Source organism: Zalophus californianus, chromosome 1 (genome assembly GCF_009762305.2).
Source record: "Zalophus californianus isolate mZalCal1 chromosome 1, mZalCal1.pri.v2, whole genome shotgun sequence".
Taxonomy (NCBI): Eukaryota; Metazoa; Chordata; class Mammalia; order Carnivora; family Otariidae; genus Zalophus; species Zalophus californianus.
In genome coordinates, this window is record NC_045595.1 from 201918518 (window position 1) to 201937326 (window position 18809).

The 18809-nt window shown below is 39.4% G+C and overlaps 2 protein-coding genes and 1 non-coding gene across 3 annotated transcripts in view; 1 reads left to right on the forward strand and 2 right to left on the reverse strand.

Moving 5' to 3' along the window:
• Positions 1-469: 469 nt before the first annotated feature.
• Positions 470-18809, reverse strand: part of LOC113918256 (keratin-associated protein 8-1) — a 49562-nt gene continuing 31222 nt past the window's right edge. The window contains exon 3 of the mRNA XM_027586552.1: positions 470-786. Within this exon, the coding sequence (XP_027442353.1) occupies positions 504-695 (192 nt within the window). The 5' untranslated portion in view covers positions 696-786 and the 3' untranslated portion in view covers positions 470-503. The remainder of the gene's footprint in view (positions 787-18809) is intronic.
• LOC113919109 lies at positions 3227-3344 on the forward strand. Its single transcript, XR_003518837.1, has one exon. It is a non-coding gene; the product is annotated as a small nucleolar RNA SNORA29 (small nucleolar RNA).
• Positions 18112-18375, reverse strand: LOC113918255 (keratin-associated protein 7-1). Its single transcript, XM_027586551.1, has one exon. It carries the CDS (start codon positions 18373-18375, stop codon positions 18112-18114), a length of 264 nt encoding a protein of 87 aa, XP_027442352.1.

Below are 18809 nucleotides of genomic sequence, written 5' to 3' on the forward strand. Positions count from 1 at the left end.
TTTTCCCTTTACAAGTAGCCCCTTCTTGCCTGTTTATCACACCAGATCTAGGATTATTTGCTTTCTTATTGCTCCCAAAGCCCACAAGAGAAAAATAAATCCACTTCCCTCCCCACTCAATGTAACAGAAAATATGCGCACACCAAGAAAGGAAACTGCTCAGGTGAGAGTCTTATGCTGATTGAGACAAGTTTATTGAGAATTCAACACACACATCCACAACTTTATCAAGAGTCATGAGCGTGGTGAAAAATTCAGAAGAAATACATGTTTGGGCATCAAGTTTCCGAAAATGTCTCAAAGAACATCATCCAGGGAAGGCAGCTGGAGGCGTCATCTGCTTTTTCATCTCCTTCCCTCTGGACTCTGGTGCTAGGTCTGAGAAGCAGCAACTGGGAGGTGAAGGAGCAAAGGAGGACTCAAGAAGGAAGTAAAGGAGGGACGTGGAGGGGCGCCTCTCAGCCTTGGGAGAGAAGATTCTACGCCTCAGCAATTTCAGCAAATCAGTAGAGATCATATGGCCAGTATCTTCTGTAGCCGAAGTTCCCACAGCCATTGTAGCCATAACCAAAGCCATAGCCCACGGGGGAGAAGGTGCTACCGTAGCCACAGCCCACGCTGTACCCCAGGGGGTAGCCGTAGCTGCCCCAATAGCATCCTGGGAAGACGGCACCGGAGAAGGTGTTGCAGTACATGGTGTCAGGAGTGGAGGGCTCAGGTAGCAGGGGAATGTGTCTTCTCTGTGTGATGAGTCCTCAGGCTCAGAACCTTCTTTATATACCCTGGCTGTGGGGTGTGGTTAAAAACACAAGGGCCTCATTTTCATTCTTGACACCAATTTTCATTCTTGAGACCACAAAAAGCTCATTAATTTGATTTGCTCTTGTGTTAGATGTCTTTACAGCCGATGAAGAAAGCTCTCACATCATAGAATACAAGGATTGGATCCCTTCAAACAAAGTGTGTCCTTCACTAAAAATGTATTGCAGTGACTTCAAAGCACTGGCTCCTATAGACCCTAGATATAATTCTTTGTAAGCAGGCTTTATAAAACGAAGAAATGTTCTGAGGTTGTTAACTCTTATTCAGTCCTCTTGCTCACTGAATTTCCACAACACACAGGGTAGAATTCAATAAATATGTGTTGGAATAAATTAATCAATGAAGTGATAATACATAGTGAGTCCAACTAAAACTCGAGTTATTTCTTAGTATTCACTTGGTTAAAGAATTCTTTTTTTGGTAGTGTGCAAAACAAATGCCATAGGGCTCATAGGAAAACCTCCTTTTTTATTTTTTTTTCCCTATGTATAGATACTCTGTCTTAAAAACTGGTTAAAAATTTAATCTTAATTATAATCCCCACCCGAACTATATCTAACATCACATTTTGAGACCACTGCCTGAACTAATAATCTTATAATTGTAAAAAAAAAATGGAGTTTTTGTGGGTTAAATTTTTTAAAAGATGTATTTATTTTAGAGAGAGGGAAAAAGAGAGAGCTCACAAGTGAGCTGGGGGAGGGACAGAGGGAGAGAGAGAATCCTGAAGCAGAGTTCATGCTGAGCAGGGAGTCCAGAACCCAATGTGGAAATTGATGTGGGGCTTGACCTCAGGACCCTGAGATCATGACCTGAGTCAAAACCAAGAGCCAGCCACTTAACCAACTATGCCACCCAAGCGCCCCTTGAAATGAATGGTTAAATAAATATGATTTATTTTTAAAATAAATATTGAAAATAATAACGAAGTAAAAAACAGAAAAATGAGTGGCAAATTTTATCCTGAAACGTATATATTTTTTTGCTGGATCTAATAAAAGCAGATTATCTGACAAATATGACAATCTTGTGAAAGGCTAGGTGGCATATTAAGTCAACATTTCCTCCCAGGACCAGGAAGGAAAGTCATTCCTCTAAATAGAAATTTGGTTCTCAAATAAGAGTGAAAGAAGGGACAAGATTGATGAAAACTACTTTGGGTCATGAAAGACCTAATAAACTATTCCAGATATTTGCATTGAGATTGCCCATAACGGCACTTGGTAGAAAACTTACAGAATATACAGCAGAAGAGCACATACGGCACAGAAACAGAAAGGCACAGAGCTATAACGAATCATTCTTAGAAGACCATGGAAAGAATATGTATTACATACTGGACCCCAAAATTTTATTGTAGATCCCAGAGGTAGCTTTCCTCCCTGTCACCAGCAACAAAGACCTAAATTTCTAGGAGTACACAGAAGTCACAGATTGAATCCAAAGGCAAGGTGCGACACCTGGAAAAATACAAAACTATGCCAGCATTCAAACCACTAATTGATTAATTACAGGAGAGGCATTTTTGAAAATACATGGTGCTGCACTACCATCTTTCTTCAAGAACAAAGCGCCATGACCACCTAGGTTGATTCAGCACTTAAAATTCGAACACTTCATGTGACTTACAGCTAAATAAGGTCAGGGAATTAAAATTAGCTTTTCTCCCAAAATATAAAGGTATTCAAGAGCAGGCCCTTCCCTGAAAGTCACAGAATGATTTACACTATCTTTCTACTCTCATCATATTGCTCTACTCCATAAAGAAAACCAAAAAAAAAAAAAAAAAGAAAAGAAAAAGAAAGAAAGAGAGAAAGAAAGAAAGAAAGAAAGAAAGAAAGAAAGAAAGAAAGAAAGAAAGAAAGAAAGAAAGAAATGATAACCTTAGAGAAAAAGAAAAATGAAACAAAAAATAGCATTATACAATGGGATGGAAAAAAAGATTTGTCAAAGTTCAATTATGATGCTCTGTTGAAATGAATTCTCCCCTCACCTGCTTACCCAATCTGGCAAGATATTAGCTATGCCCTCCATGGCACAATACCCAGCTCTGTATCTGAGTAGTAAGGGTGAATAAGAATTAAAATATGCCATCTTTTTAAAAACAGGACCTTGAGGCGCCTGGGTGGCTCAGGCAGTTAAGCGTCTGCCTTTGCCTTAGGTCGTGATCCTGGGGTCCTGGAATCCAGCCCTGCTCAGCAGGGAGTCTGCTTCTTCCTCTCTCTGCCCCTCCCTACTTCTTGTGCACTCACTTTCTCTAGTTTCTCTCTCTCTCAAATAAATAAATAAAATATTTTTAAAATTTAAAAAAAATAAAAACTTAGGCCCTATTTACAGCAAATATCCTGAATTTTCTCTAGAAAGTCTACAAAATTCCTAACACAAGAAAGTTTTAAGGAGACACATTATCAGCAAGTCATTTAAAAACATAACAAATTTGGTATAGATTAAAATTGCAGTGATCTGAAGAGGGAGGATTTATTTGTGTCCTCCTCCTCTATGAAGTGGCTGAACTGGAAATATAATAAAATAAGATAAAAATTAAAAATAACAAAACTAATAGCTAGCTTAATCCTGCATCGGTTCTACGGAAACTATATTCCAACATACGTATATCTAGGGAAGATCTAGGTTTTGTAAAGCACGCAGTTTATACAATGTTGAGAACCCTCTTTATGAAAAAGAACATAAAAAATATAAAATTAAGTACAAAATTAAACATGTGTTAAATGCTAAAAGAAATCACAAAAATTAAACACTAACAAAAATCATAAATATTACAAAATTCCAAAAGGTGTATTTTTACTACTTAACTGCTTGCCATACTTCTATAATATTTTTTCCATAGACTAGCTTCTGACTCCATCATTTCAAACTGTTTTCTCTACTACTCATCCTGTGCTGAATGCCATGGAGCAAATTCATACTGACATATGACCTCTGGTTCTACATCTTCAAGTCAAAAACTTTGGGTTAATTCGCGAGTGGATGGTAAAGAATTCCTGGAAGCCATTCCCACACAAGGATGTCTCAAAATAGCCTAATGAGACTCAGAAGTGACTGCAACCCACATAAATCTATCCCCCCATATCCAAATTAAATGTATCTCCTAGTCAACTTCTCTTTAAGCCAAATGTCAAAAAGACCCATGGCGCTCCAGAGCCTCCCAACAGGAGGGGAAGTGTGATGTAGGGAACCCCTCAGTAGAAAGCAATAGCTGTCTAAACCAGTTGCAGTAAAAATGTCTAGCTTTTGTGAGTGTCTGAAAAAAACAGGGTCATGTGACATGGAGGTTTGATAAAAAGAAAAATATTATATGGTCACATAAAAAATGACTCTCTCTTTTTCCCTCTCTCTAAAATAAATACATCTTTTAAAAAATTTAACCCACAAAAACTCCATTTTTTTTTTACAATTATAATCATTACTGGGGTGCCTAGGTGGCTCAGTCGTTAAGCATCTACCTTTGACTCAGGACATGATCCCAGAGTCCTGGGATCGAGCCCCGCATCGGGCTCCCTGCTCCCCGGGAAGCCTGCTTCTCCCTCTCCCACTCCCCCTGCTTGTGTTCCTGCTCTTGCTATCTCTCTCTCTCTGTCAAATAAATAAATAAAATCTTTAAAAAAAATCTAAAAAAATAGACTAATCATTACTGGATACTTATTGGATAAAGTTCATGACCCCTTTCTTTTTTAATAACAATCTTAAGATGTTATTTAATAAATAACTTGATTTCTCTTTTCATATTTCTTTGATTTTAAATAACGTCTGACATGAATAAAGACAGGAGAAAATCTTGCTCTTTGATTTTCTACAAAGGAGCAAGAAACATACTGTGTAGAGATCTTAGGGTCAATTTCAGCATGCACAGTAAGATAGTTCTTGTCTTGTAAGCTTCACAGATAAAGTTTCCAGCTTCAAAATATTATAATTCATTAGTAATGAGAGAGAAATTACAAGGGAATGTTTTAAATGAGTTTTAAAATATATGTCAGTGGTTACTCTGTAATACAAACATGATCTTTCCATTTATCTTCTCAAACACTTATTCTTACAGACATTTATTAGACATCTGCTGTGTTCCAGGTATGTTGTTAGGTTCTAGGGATCTGAAGATGAATGAGAAATGGTAATTAAAAGGAAAATGATAAATAAATGAATAAACAATGTTATACATTTTACCCTGAAAGTCCATACTGCCTTCTGTAGACTTCAGGGATGATGGAGAGTGTGAAACAAGTCTCCTTGAACTAGGAGGTAGTGGCCATGGAAAGCCTCCTTATGGAAGGGATAAATATTTGAGCTGGGTCTTGAAAATGGGTGAGTATTTGTTAGGAGGATAGTGGATTTAGGGAATATTCCAGAAAGAAGGGTTTTAAAGTCTCAAAGGTGTTAAATACTATAGTGTCTTCCAGGAGTCACAGACAATTCAAAGGGACCATAGCCATAGTGACAGGAGAATTAACAGAATCTGAGACTGAAAAGGTAATCGGGGGCATGTGAAACTGTGTGAGCCGTGGAAGCAAAGGGTACCCCTAATGCATTCAGCTAGGGGTGGGTGGCATAATCAGCTTGGCATGTCAGAAAGATGGCTACTCTGTCAGCGTGGAGAATGAACTGAAATGGGGAAATCCTGGAGGTATGTATGAAGAAGACTGGGTTTAAAATTGTATTCACTAGGAATGCTTTTGGCTGCAAGTTACAAAAATCCAAGCTGAAGTCTGCTTAAACAAAAAGAGCTTATTTTTCATGACTACTAAGAAACAAGAACAGAGGCCTTTCCAAGAACACATGCATCAGGGCGTGGCAATGTCAGGGTTCACTGGCTTACTGCAGGGACCCTCTCAGTGGCTCACTGCAGGGACACTCTCAGTGCTCTCCCATTGGCTGTAGGATCACTACAGCAGGTGCACGTTCACATTCTTATGCATCAACATCCAAAACCAGGAAGCAAAAAATAGGACCTCTTCTCCCACAGCTCCTTTGTATTTACTATCTCCAAAGAATTCATTTCATATTTGCCTTACAGTGGATTCCCTCTGGCTCCCATAGTCTAGAACTGAATCACATCTCATGGTTGGGCTGCGAAAAGGACGTACTGGGCATTTTCTGCTGCTAGAGTGCAAATTGGTCTCTGCCAACCTAGCAAGAGGGAAAGGAATGGCCATTGGGTTGGTAATCAATAGAGTTACATTAAAACCATCACACTAAGTTAGGCAAGAAAGGATGGGAGCCTAAACTCAGGTGGCAGTATGAACAAGGGGATGGATTTAAGAATTGTTAGACAGGTAGATTTAACAGCTGTGGGCTAAAAATCATCTTTCAGGATTCTCACCCAATATCCCCACCAAGGATTCTGATGCAAGACATCCATGGAAGACACTGTGGAAGGAACACCAAAGGGCAGTGCTTCCCAATCTTTTTCCCATATAGCACACACAGTATATTACACATCTTTAAGATATAGTGGAATAATCAGGTGAGACTCACTGAGAGGATATAGCCAGGCCCCCAAACTCTGCTGCCTCAGATCCCGCCCAGATCAGCCAGAGGCTGAGACCAGCAGTACCTCCAGCACACCTGTAATTCAGTGCTGAGGTCCTCCTATTAGGCAGCTCTGTAAGGCACTTGGGACAATTAGAGATAATAAAATAGCCTGTAGAGACAACATCTAATTACTGTTACAGGAAGCATATAAAGAGAACTGTCATGCTTCTATAATGAATGTGAAGTTATCCCAGGGAAGATACTCGCTCAGACCCTTGATTGTAATCCTCCTAACCATTGCTTTTCAGTTACTACTATCTGACAATCAAATACCATGACCCTCAAAATATGACTTCCCTTCAGTTAATTTACTAACTTGCATACAAAATTTAATTATTGTTCTCTAGATCCTCATACTCGGAAACTGTATCTGGTTTTCAATATGAAAAATGAGATCTACACCCATGCTGTGAGATGATACCATCTGAATAATAAGAATCAATACCCAGGAGTCACCCTTGACACGCCCTCATTTGCAAATACAATCTATTGCAAAGTGCTATCAATTTTACCTTCTAAAAGTCTCTTGAATCCATTAATTTCTAGCAATCTCCATTTCACTATATCTGTTTGTTTCCTATTACTTCCTAATGCTAAAAATTACCACAAACTTGGTAGCTTAACACAACACAAATTTGGGACACCTGGGTCCCTCAATTGGTTAAATGTCTGACCGGGGTTCAGGTCATGATCTCAGGGTCCCGGGATTGAGCCCTGCATCAGGTTCCCCGCTCAGTGGGGAGTCTGCTTGTCCCTCTCCCTCTCCCTCTCCCTTTATCCCTCCCCCACTCACGCTCGCTCTCAAATAAATAAAATCTTTAAAAAAAATTAAAAATAAAAAACACAAATTTATTATCTTAAAAGTCCCATGGCCAGAAGTCTGAAGTCAACATATAGGCATGGCTGGTTCCCTCTACAGGTTCTGAGGGGAGAATTTGTTTTCTAGCTTTTTTTTAGCTTCTATAGAGGCTACCTGCATTCTTTGGCCCATGGCTCCTTCCCTGCCTCCCTCCAATGTCTTGCTTCTCCTGCGCTACAGACTGTGATCCTCTTCTCTCCCTCTTATAAGGATCACATTGAACCCATCTGGATAATCCAGGATTATCTCCCCAAATCAAGATCCTTAACTTACTCACCTCTGCCTCACGAGCAGTGAGGTAGTGAGCCTAGTGGTAAGGTAAGCTAACAGAGTGAACAATTTGGGGTCCCATTTTTCAGCCTGATACATTACCCAATGCAAGCTATTTATTTATGTACCTACACTGCTACAGTGGCCTCAGAACTAGGCAAGTGACAGCTTCCCTCCTTACAATCTGCTTCCAATAACCAAAGCGTTTACAAAAGGCAGATCTGGTTATGATAGACACACATACACACACACACAAAAACACACAAACATACTCACATTAAAAATATTTCAATAGCTTCCCATAGCCTTTAGGATAATGTTTTAAATTTATCTTTAAACTGACCTAAAAGCCTCCAACTCAATGCCTAACCTTCACCGTCTTTTAGAGCTTCAAAGGTACCATGTTCCTTCTAGCTCTCAAGCCTTGGCACTTGCTATATATTCTGATGGAATTCTTTTCCCTCTTCTCTCCCACCAGCCTCTAGACACCAGCTCAACCACTTCCTCTGGCAGGTCTTTCTGCCCTCCCCTGCATCATGGCATCATGGCATCATGGCATCATGGCAGACCACCATCTCCCCCACATCTGCAGTATGTTTCACAGTTGTCCTTTAACTTCATCTGTGTGACTGGTATCTGCTTCACTAACCTGCTAAATGATCAGCAAAAATGATGTCTTTAATCAGCCTTGATCCCTCAGTGCCTTGCTCACTACTAGGCATAGTGTAAGTTTTCAATAATATCAACTGAGTAAATGAATGAATGAATATTCTAAACCTAATTTGGCCACGCACTTGCTGGGAGAATTTAGGCAAATTACTTTTCCGAGCCCCAAGCCATTTGACTGTAAAATGAGGTAAGTTGACTCCCTGGAACTCAACCATGGTATGATTTTCACATCAAAATCACAGATGACCCAAGATTACAGTGCAACCCTCTCTCATTGGAATTTGGTCAACTAAGCATGCAACTATATACGGCACTTTTGCTCACCGTATTTCACACCCCTGCTAAGACAAAGTAATGGGCTCCCAGCTGCCATCACTTTAAAAAGCAAAATGCAGTGATGGAATCACAGAAGAGAATTGTTGAAATCTCTGCAAAACGTTCCACCACAATAGTTTTCAAAATTTAGTCTGTGCAAGAATCTCCCTGAATGCCTGTTTTAAATGCACATTTCCAAGCTCATTCCTTTAGATTCTTATTCACTGGGTTGGGGGGACGGCCAAGGAACCTGTATTTTTAATAAGCAGCCCAAGTGATTCCAGTAAAGGCAGTGGTCACACCTTGAGTACTTTGTAGCGTTCAATGGTAAGCTATCTGAAAAGGTGTCCTCTTTAACAAAACACAAAACTCAAAATGACATGAGCACGAGATGGTGAAGGATAAAAAGGAAACACCTTCTTAGCCCGGTTTAATAAGCCAGAGCTAATGTGACTTATTATCATGGCAAACTTTGCTTCCCAGAGACATTTAGCAATGTCTGGAGTCATTTCTGTTTGTCATGACTGGGGGGATGCTACTTAGCATCTAATGGGTAGGAGCCAAGGATGTTGCCAAACAGCCTACAATGTACAGGGCAGCACCACCCCCTGAACTCTCACAACAAAAAACTAGCCAGCCCAAAATGTCAATAGAGCCAAGGTCAAGAAACACAGGACTGAAGTCAAGATCGCATGCAGTCAAATATGATTACCAGACAATATACCCCCAAAGTGTCACATGACAGAGCCAGAACTTGCTGACCAAGTCTTAGGGCTAACTTGAGACGCAATTTCAATGCCTTGCTATCTCAGCACTTGTGGGGCTAAGCCACATTTGTGAGGCCACTTGGTTAATTATCAGAGCAAGCACCTAATTACTGAAGCTTGCCATTTGATGTAGAGCCCATGATGTGTCCTTAAGAAATAATGTGACACCACAGTAGTGCCTGGATGCATAATAAGCTCACTGACTCTTGTCAGAAACACCTCACAGGTATTTTAACAACCAACATGAAAAGTCATTCCAAGGAAGGTATGTTTTTGCTGCCAGCTTTTAGTCACTGGTGGGATATGAAGGTCATTTTTAGCATCTACTCTCTATTCTTAGTAACGCAAAACAAGAAGCTGAGGTCCACTTTTTGGACACAAAGGGAGAGTTAGAGCCAGAAACTGGGAATGTGTGCAAATTGTAAGGAACAGCACAGCACCAACCTGTAAGCTGACTTAGTCCAGAGGATAAAAGATAAGAAATTATGATCTGCTGTGCTACCTCAGTGCTAAACAGCCTCACTGATGATTGGAAGCATGACACTTCAACATATTTACTCATTGGTTGCCCTTTGGAAGGCCTTAGGTGATGTCCTTCTGATGACCTTAAAAATCATATTTTATATTACCGCTACACAATAAATGATAGTAAACTTGAGCTACTGGAAGCATCATGTCCTCAAAGTCTTTGCTGACCCAAAACTAAATATACAAATAAATAAATTTAAATGTGAAAGTGAAAACCTATGTCCCAAAGATTTCTTTATCTTAAAATTTAAGGCTGCTCATGAGGGAAGCCTTGAAAATTCTGTAGTTGCGACCAAGTGCGTAGGATGCAGAAGCTTCAAAATGGAGATAATGAGGCACACTTGTAAAGAGATTACTAAGAGGGAAGGATGACTGGGAAGGGAGGAAGAAAGAACAGGACACTCGACTTCAAACGCTGTGGTCAAAGATAATGTCAGGAGTCTCAGGCACGTCACTGCAAAGGGACTGGTGTCTGAGAAATAACAGGGTATTTTAGAGACAACGATTCTCAACACGTTCAGGAGTCTTACAGAATATCCTAAGGGGTCTCTGCCTGGCAGGCCTTAGAAGCAAGAAATATTTCCATTTACCTAACAGAAAGTTCCCCTGCTTCCGTTTTAAGTGCTTTTCCTCTATCCACAGTGGAAATGAAACACATAAACTAGTTTTTCTGTAACTAGCAATAAAAATAGAACAAGAGCATAGGAAAAATCAGACTTTTAAAAACTTTGTTTTTTGCTGAAAATGTTAATACCGTTTCATCAGTACTTTAGAGATCAAGAGTGAGAGGTATGTCCCTCTCTACTTCCTTCAGGGTAAGAATCAACAGGACCGGGCCGGTGCTTAAACTTTACGGGCACATGAATCACCTGAAACGTCAGAGCGCAGAGTACAAAAGGAGCCCAGGGTTCTGCCTTTTGAATAAGCTCCCAGGTGATGCCAATGTTGCTTGTCCTCTGACCATATTTCAGGGAGCAAAGGATTAAGCTTTTTCTCTAGGGTTTAAAATCATTATATTAATCCAGCAAATATTTATCAAGTGTGTAGAAGACAGCAGTGGTGATAGAACAGTGAATTAAGCACAGTCCTTGTCCTTGAGGAACTTACAGCATACACACTCTAGCGAGGGAATCGAGGATGGTAAGAAAGATAATCAGCAGCCCTCACCTCATTAATAATAAACCAGAGCATTCCCCACATTCATACACAATCTTTGGAACATCAAATCAGACAAGGTAGGTCTGTGACAATGATGCAGGAAGACAAAAACAAGGCCACTCTGTAATCATGTCCAAGAACAGATGGAAACAGGAACACTATTCAAACCCAGCATGACTAGGCATCATCATCAGTGACTGTTGCCTCTTGACCAATAACACATTTAGCCTTATTCTACCTCCACTACCTGTGTTTTAACAGGTAAAAACTGTTAAAACACCCAACCATAGAATTAGGCCTGCTTCCTGACAGTACATGTGGCAGGCAGAGTAATGGTCCCCCAAAGACGTTGTCGTCCTAATTCCGGAACCTGTGTATCTGTTATACTATGTGGCAAAGGGGAATGAAGGTTGCTAACCCACTGGCTTTAAGGTAGGGAGATTACCCTGGATTATCTAGGTGGGCCTAGTGTAATCAAAAGTGAAGGAGGAAGGTAGGAAGGTCAGAATCAGGGGGAGAGATTTGAAGGTATTGTGCTACTGTCTTTGAAGATGAAGGAAGAGGACACAAACCAAAGGATTGGGGGCAAGCCTTTAGAATCTGGAAAAGGCTAGGAAATCGAATGAATGCAGTCCTACCAATGCCTTGATTTGAGCCCAGTAAATCCCATTTGGAACTTCTGACATCCAAAACTGTAAGAGCATAAATTTGTGTTGTTTTAAGTCACTAAGTCTGTGGCAATTTGTTACAGATAGTATCCAATACAGAAAAGACCACTGCCTCCTTTAGTCCTTTCCAGAATTACCTCATTCAAGCCCAAATCTTAAAACAAACCCCTCTTAAAACCCCCTTATTGAGAAATCCTGCAATTTCTCATGTTGCATCATTTCTGCTCTTGCAACAAGTTGGTTGCAAGACTGCAGTGTGTTCCTGGGAGTCTTGGTCGGTGGACTTTGGCAATGCAGTGTGAACAGTATGATATTAAAGTAGAGGTGGGGCTTTCAAACTAACACAAGGGAAGTTCCCTGGGGTAGAGGAAGTCTTTTTGAAGGATCTGTTGGAGTTAGATGAAGAAGGGGAGACAGAAGGGAGCAAAAACTACGGCAGGTACAATTGTGGGAGAAAGGAAAGCATGGTAGGGACATATAATAAGAAATGGGGCTAGAGGAATCGGTAGTCTTGTGAGCCACTAGTTGATCTTTATCCTGAAATCTGTAAGTAATCAAAAAATAACCTGAATTTGTGAAAGAAAGCCATATTATTAGATTCACATTTTGAGAGATGATTATATCTGATGTATGGAAGAGGGGTTGGGGACTGACTGGCAGACTGGATAGGCAGCTGGTGTAGTAATCCAGGTGCAAAATGACAAAGGTGTGAAGCAGACAGAAATATTAGGAATAAAGATCTAACAGCATTTCTTAGGCATAATGAGGAGGGGAAATCTAAGGACTTGGTATCAGGGTAGAGAATGGAGCCTAATACTCACTAAAATTTATTTGGCAAGCTTGTGAACTAATGGAGGATCTTGATAATCTCAGTTATGGTCAAATCAGCAAATACCAAGTTAACATTCTGCCTCTCTTATCAGTGATAAAAGGATGGGCTCAAAAGGAATCTGGAAACCCCAGGTTGAGAGTTGGTTCAAGTCTCAGCTTTCTCACTTGGTGATTTTTGCCCACAGGAAAATTGCTTAATTTACACCAATTTCTTCATGATACCTGATCTCCCAAGGTAATTGTCAGAATTAAATAGAATTCAGTATTGGTAAGGATGTGAAGAAAAGGGAACCCATCTGTACTGTTGGTGGGAATGTAAATTGGTGCAGCCATTTTTGAAAACAGTATGGAGGGTCCTCAAAAAACTTAAAAATTGAATTACCATATGATCCAGCAATCCCATGTCTGGGTATATATCCAAAGAAAATGAAAACACTAATTTGGAAAGTTATCTGCACCCCCATGTTTACCGCAGCATTTTTTACAGTAACCAAGACATGAAAGTAACCTAAATATCCATTGATGGATAAATGGATAAAGAAAATTGATAGATGATAGGTAGATAGATAGATAGATAGATAGATAGGATAAATATATGATATATAATGGAATTTTATTCATGTAAAAAAGGGAAACGTTATCATTTGCAACAACATGGATGGTACATTATGCTGAGTGAAGTAAATCAGACAGAGAAAGACGAATACCACACGATGTCCCTTATATGTGGAATCTTAAAGATGGAAAAAGCAAAAACTGAGCTCATAGACACAGAGAACAGATTGGTGCTTGCCAGAGCCAGGGGTGGAGGGTGGGCAAAATGAGTGAAGGTAGTCAAAAGGTACAAATTCTCAGTTACAAATAAGTTCTGGGGATATAATGTACAGCATAGTAACTATAGTTAATACGGTATTGTATTTTTGAAAGTTGCTTAGAGAGTAAATCTTAAAAGTTCTCATCACAAGAAAAAATACCTATAACTATATGGTGATGGATATTAACTAGACACTGTGGTGATTATAATATATATAAATATCAAATCATTATGTTGTACAGCTGAAACTAATATAATGTTGTCAATCATATCCCAATAAAAAAAGAATTAAATAAGATTCTATGGAAGTATTTTGTGAACTGTAAATCACTATGTAAATATAAGGCATAATTATCAATGGCATAAGAAGTGACATTAAGCAGGAATAGTTCTGAAAAAGAGTGTTATAACTCTAAAAGCGCTATATAACTCATTTTAGAGTGGAGGGTTGGATTTGGAGTCAGACACTCCTTGGCTATATCTTGGCACTTTTTTTCTTTACAAATGGATGATACAGCTCAAACAAATTATTTAACTTTTTAATATCAGTTTTCTCTTCAGTAACATGGATAGGTAATGAAGCCAACCTCAAAAAAAAAAAAAAAAAAAAAACAAAACTACTGTCATGCAAATAAATAGGGAAATTAAACCATCCTTGTGCCTGTCACATCATTACTGCAGGAGGAAAGGAGACAAATTGTTGTACTTAATCCCTTCTTGTGCTTTTTAAGGTATTTATACTTTTTAGCTTCAAGATGGCAGACAGGGCTACCTGAGTGGCACAGCTGGTTAAGCATTCAACTCTTGGTGGTTTAGGCTCAGGTATGATCTGAGGGTCGTGAGATCAAGCCCTGAGTGGGGCTCCATGTCCAGCAGAGTCTGCTTGAATTTCTCTCTCCCTCTCCCTCTGCCCCTCCCACCCCCTTAAAATAAATAAATCTTTAAAAAAAAAGAAAAGATGGCAGACAGACCAAACAGACTTTGCCCTTTCCCCTCCCCAGAACCCATTCAATTATAATAAAAGGTAGAAGCCAACAGTGATAGAATTGTAGGAACAATACTGATAAGAGGGATTAACTAAGTATCTGGATGATGCGAAGGAGATGGAAAGAAAACAGAAAGAAAGAGGAAACCATAGCACAGACCATGAAAGGGGGCTATAAGCAAAGAGCAAGCTGATCTTCCCCTCCAAATCCGCAGAGAGAATCAGGATTGCAACACACAGGAAAATATAAGGATTGGGGCTAAAACAGAGATAGGGTGGTTAAATGCAAATCTAGTTAAAGAACAGAAGTGTTCAACCTGTGGGCAACCAGTATGGTCACTTGAACTTTAGAACAAATGACCTTTGCACTCTGGCATTTGGGGGCCCCCCACCTCGCTGCCAACCTAAGGGCCAGCCAGCCCCTCTTTTACCTTAAATGAATCATTTGTGAACTCTCCCCCATATGCAGAGCTCCAGCACAGCTTTTTAGTGTATCATTAAATCTGAAAGGATGATTGATAGTCATAGCAATGATTGTTATAGCATATGATAAGGTATAAATGAGCATATATAGCAACAAGTTTCTAAATTGCAGTCTTCACTTACGGGATCTAGAGACCTGGAGTAATCACTGATTCTATGACTGCTGCAGAGAGGTTCAAGATGAGCCTGGAACATTCTGTTGAGCCAGAAATTGAAGAATTGATCAAATGGTGATGGGGCCATTTCTAAGGAACTTAGGAGCCTGTGTGAAGGTTTTCCCACTGTCCAAATCTGGGGCAATCTGAGCATCAAAATTAAAAATAACATTAACAGATTATAACATATTGAGCAAAATAAGAATCCACAAGCTTATGTTGATATAAATATTGATACAAATAAGCACACAAAAAACTAAATAGGGAAAAGAAAGTTCCTTCTTATGGTAGAATGCCAACTAATAAATAGTAGAAGGATATATAAAATCAAAAAGTTGCAAATAAATCCTAAAATTAGTGGGTACAAACTTGATAAGCAGTAGGATGTTTACATAGCGTCAGAGTATCAACACACTAGTTATCAATGACAAAAGAAATGAAGAAGCATGAAAGATGCTACTTTTACCAAGTGATCAAAATTCATACCAATCAAATTTGCATAAACCAACATTATGCGACTCCTGATAGGACGCACCAAGAAGAACACAGCATTGCTTCTATGACATTCCTAACAAAGATGTTTAAAACATGAACCTAATCATGAGGAAAGTCAGACAAACCAAAACCAAGGGACATTCTATAAAATAATCAACCTGCATCCTTGAAATTGGCTGAGGTTAAGAAAGACAGAGAAAAGCTGAGGAACTGATGCAGATTAAAGAACTTAAGGAGACACACATGATGCTGGCTCAGATCCTTCAGGGACAATGGGAAAAATAACTCCTAGGGACAAATTGGGACAATTAACTAAGTTTGAGTATGTACTGTGGATTAGATAACAGTATTAATATTAAATTTTCTTATTTTCATGATTATTCTGCTTTTGTTCTAAGGACAAATGGTCATGATACCTGAAATATATTCTGAAGTAGATTTGTTACCCTAAATATTATATATATTATACACATACAGTACTGTATGTATATCATATTATATATAGTGATAAAGTAAGTGGGGCAAAGTGTAAACATTTAATAAATCCAGGCATGCAGAATTTCCTTGCGCTGTCATGGCAACTTTTCTGTGAATCTGAAATTACATCAAAATAAAAAAATATCTAATTGGCAAAACACAAAAATGATTATGGTTTTAGAACAATGACACTTTATGTAAATGTTAGCCATGATGATAGAATCTAGAATCTTATGGTTGGTAGAGATCCCAAATCATCCATTTAGTACTTGATGCCCCTGGAATCTCCCCACCAGTAGGTCTATCTACCTATTTGTTGGAATGTTGCCAGTGAAAGCCCACTTCACCTCCAGATAGCCCAATTCTTTTTCCCTTTTGCACACACATGTCTGTCTCCATATGTAACTCTTAACTCACCTCTCTCATGGTCATGTTTAGATACCCAAACTTCCCTTCTATGCAAGCTTACCACACTGTTTATGCTATGTTCATATGGACAAAGGCAAATAATAACTCCAAAGGACATTATTGGAGCAACTGAAAAAATTGGAGTATGTACTGTACTTAGATAATAATATATCAATATTAATTTTCTCATTTTAATAATTATACTGTCCTTGATTTTAGGCTAAATGCCTAAGGCTAAATGACCATAGGCTGTCTCCTATTTTAAGTCCTTGGGAAGAACTGAGTAAAGAATATCTATTTATCTTTGTATAATCATTTATAGCACATTAGTTGGTATAAAATAGGAGACTATTAAGTGCTCTTTATATATTGAATAAAGTATATTTAAATCTTCAGGGCAAGGATTATGTTTTATTTGTCCCTATGTCCCCCAAATCTTAGGACAATCTTTGGCCTTGGGTCTACTTGGTGAGTGTCTATTGAGTGAGCATCTCTTGAAAACAGCTTCTCGGGCCAGTCTCTATTTAGGTGGTTTTTATAGTCCCCAAATTCTTAACACAGTGGCCAGAGTCCGGTATTATTTCATGCATACGTGAATGAACTTTATATTGGATTATACTATATTTTGCACCCATAGAGAAGAGATTTAACAAGTCAATGAGCAATTATGGAGCACCTTCTCTGAGAGAGGCAGGGGTGTAATAAATACTTGATATGTGAATGAGTAAGCTTTCATTCAAACAAAGTATTGTGCTTCAGTAAAGCAGAGATTTTTCAGGAGGCAAGACCAGAAGCATTTTCTAAGTACAAACCACTTATCATTTCAAGTGCTTTTGGTGGCAACTATCATTCCAAAGAACGAATGCTTCATTTTTAATACAGCTATATGTATAATCAAAAGTGAAGAGGATGGGAAAAATAAGACTCATCTATCAAAAAGGAAAAAAAATATTATGTGATTTTTAGCTGTTGGCTTCCCTTTATTGAACAAATCTTAGAAACTCCTAAAAACAAAGATTCGTAACTAAGTCCATTTAGTTGAAATTCTTCCAACAGGCTGTGGGGTTCAAATCCCTCTGGAGCTGAGTTCCATAAAGAGCAGGGAAAAGGGGAAAGAATCAAAATGGGATTGTGTCCCTAATGAAAGAAGGAAAGAAGTTTTTGAGCATTCAACAGCTAAGCAACATTCCTGCTTATAATCGGCACAGAGAAACACTGACAATGGCAGTGTACTTTGGATTTAATTTAGGACACTTTTAAGGCCTTTTTAGAAACTGAAATCTTAACATTAAGGGACAAAATAATTAGGCATCACCCTATCCTGGTGTACAGTCTGAACTCAAAATAAGATTTGGTTCAAGTCAGCCATTAGAGGTTGAAACTGGCTGAGGAATTCAAAAGCATAAAAGCAGAGCAAAATAAATAACAGGAGCAAAAATATGTGTGCTGAATGAAATTTATTTATTTATTATTTATGTTATTGAGAGACTGACAGCAAAACCCCCTTCTACCCTACCCACACCCAATTGTGATACATTGATGTCAATGTAGAATTTAATAATACAGGAGCAGAGCAACTAGAAGAGGCAAACTACTTGCTTCACGCCTAAAATTCAGGTTATGTGGGAGAACCACATCTTGCTCTCCTTGGCTGTAGGTGAGCATCAGTTCAGCATTGGATGCCTGGGTGGCTTGTTCAGCATCATCAAAGACCAGGAGCTCAGTAAGAAGTCAGCAAGAAGACAGAGGCTGTATCTCCCACGCACACCTGGAGGCAGGAAGACAGTCATAGCTCTTCAGGTTGGTTCGCACACAGAGAATCGCTGGAGAGTTCTGCAGTTGCCTGGAGACTTGGGTCCATCAGTAAGTGCTGTAGCCGAAGCCAGAGTTCGAGCCCCATGGCCTGAAACAGCTGCCGCCATAGCAACAGCCCCTGTTGTACATGTTGCTACCACCAAAGCTGTAGCCCAGGGAGCTGTAGCCATTGCATCCATAACCATAGTTCAGGGGAGAGCCCAGGGGCACGACGCAGTTCAGGGGGGTAGCTCTGAAGGTCCTGTGGAAGTTGGTTCCATAGCAAGGATAGCCAGGGAAGTAGCTTCCACAGCAGAAGAAACGAGTCATGGTGGCAGGAGTTGAGGTGGAATAGGATAGATGGGGAAGAGCGAGTTACCCGAGTGTGAATGCAGGTCTCCTCCTGCAGAAGGCTTTTTATACCCCCAGCTGGTGGGCATGACACAGTTGTCTAAACATCTTTCCATTAATTTGCATAAATAAGTCTCTTATTTGGTAATAAAATGCACATAAAGGAACCCACAGACTCATGGCCCACATTTTTGTTGGCTTTTCTATTGGCAAAGGAATGTGCGGTATCTTCAAAGCCAGGGGCCATCCCTGACAGGCAATTGAATTCTTTTCATCAGTGCCCCATCATTTAACTACCCTTCTGATTGCATCATGTGAGACTCTTTAAATCCTCTGTTTATAAACTCCTCCCAAGACAGAGCTAGACTAAAAAAGCTTTGGCAACAATGTGAACACCTCTCCAGAGTCTTAAA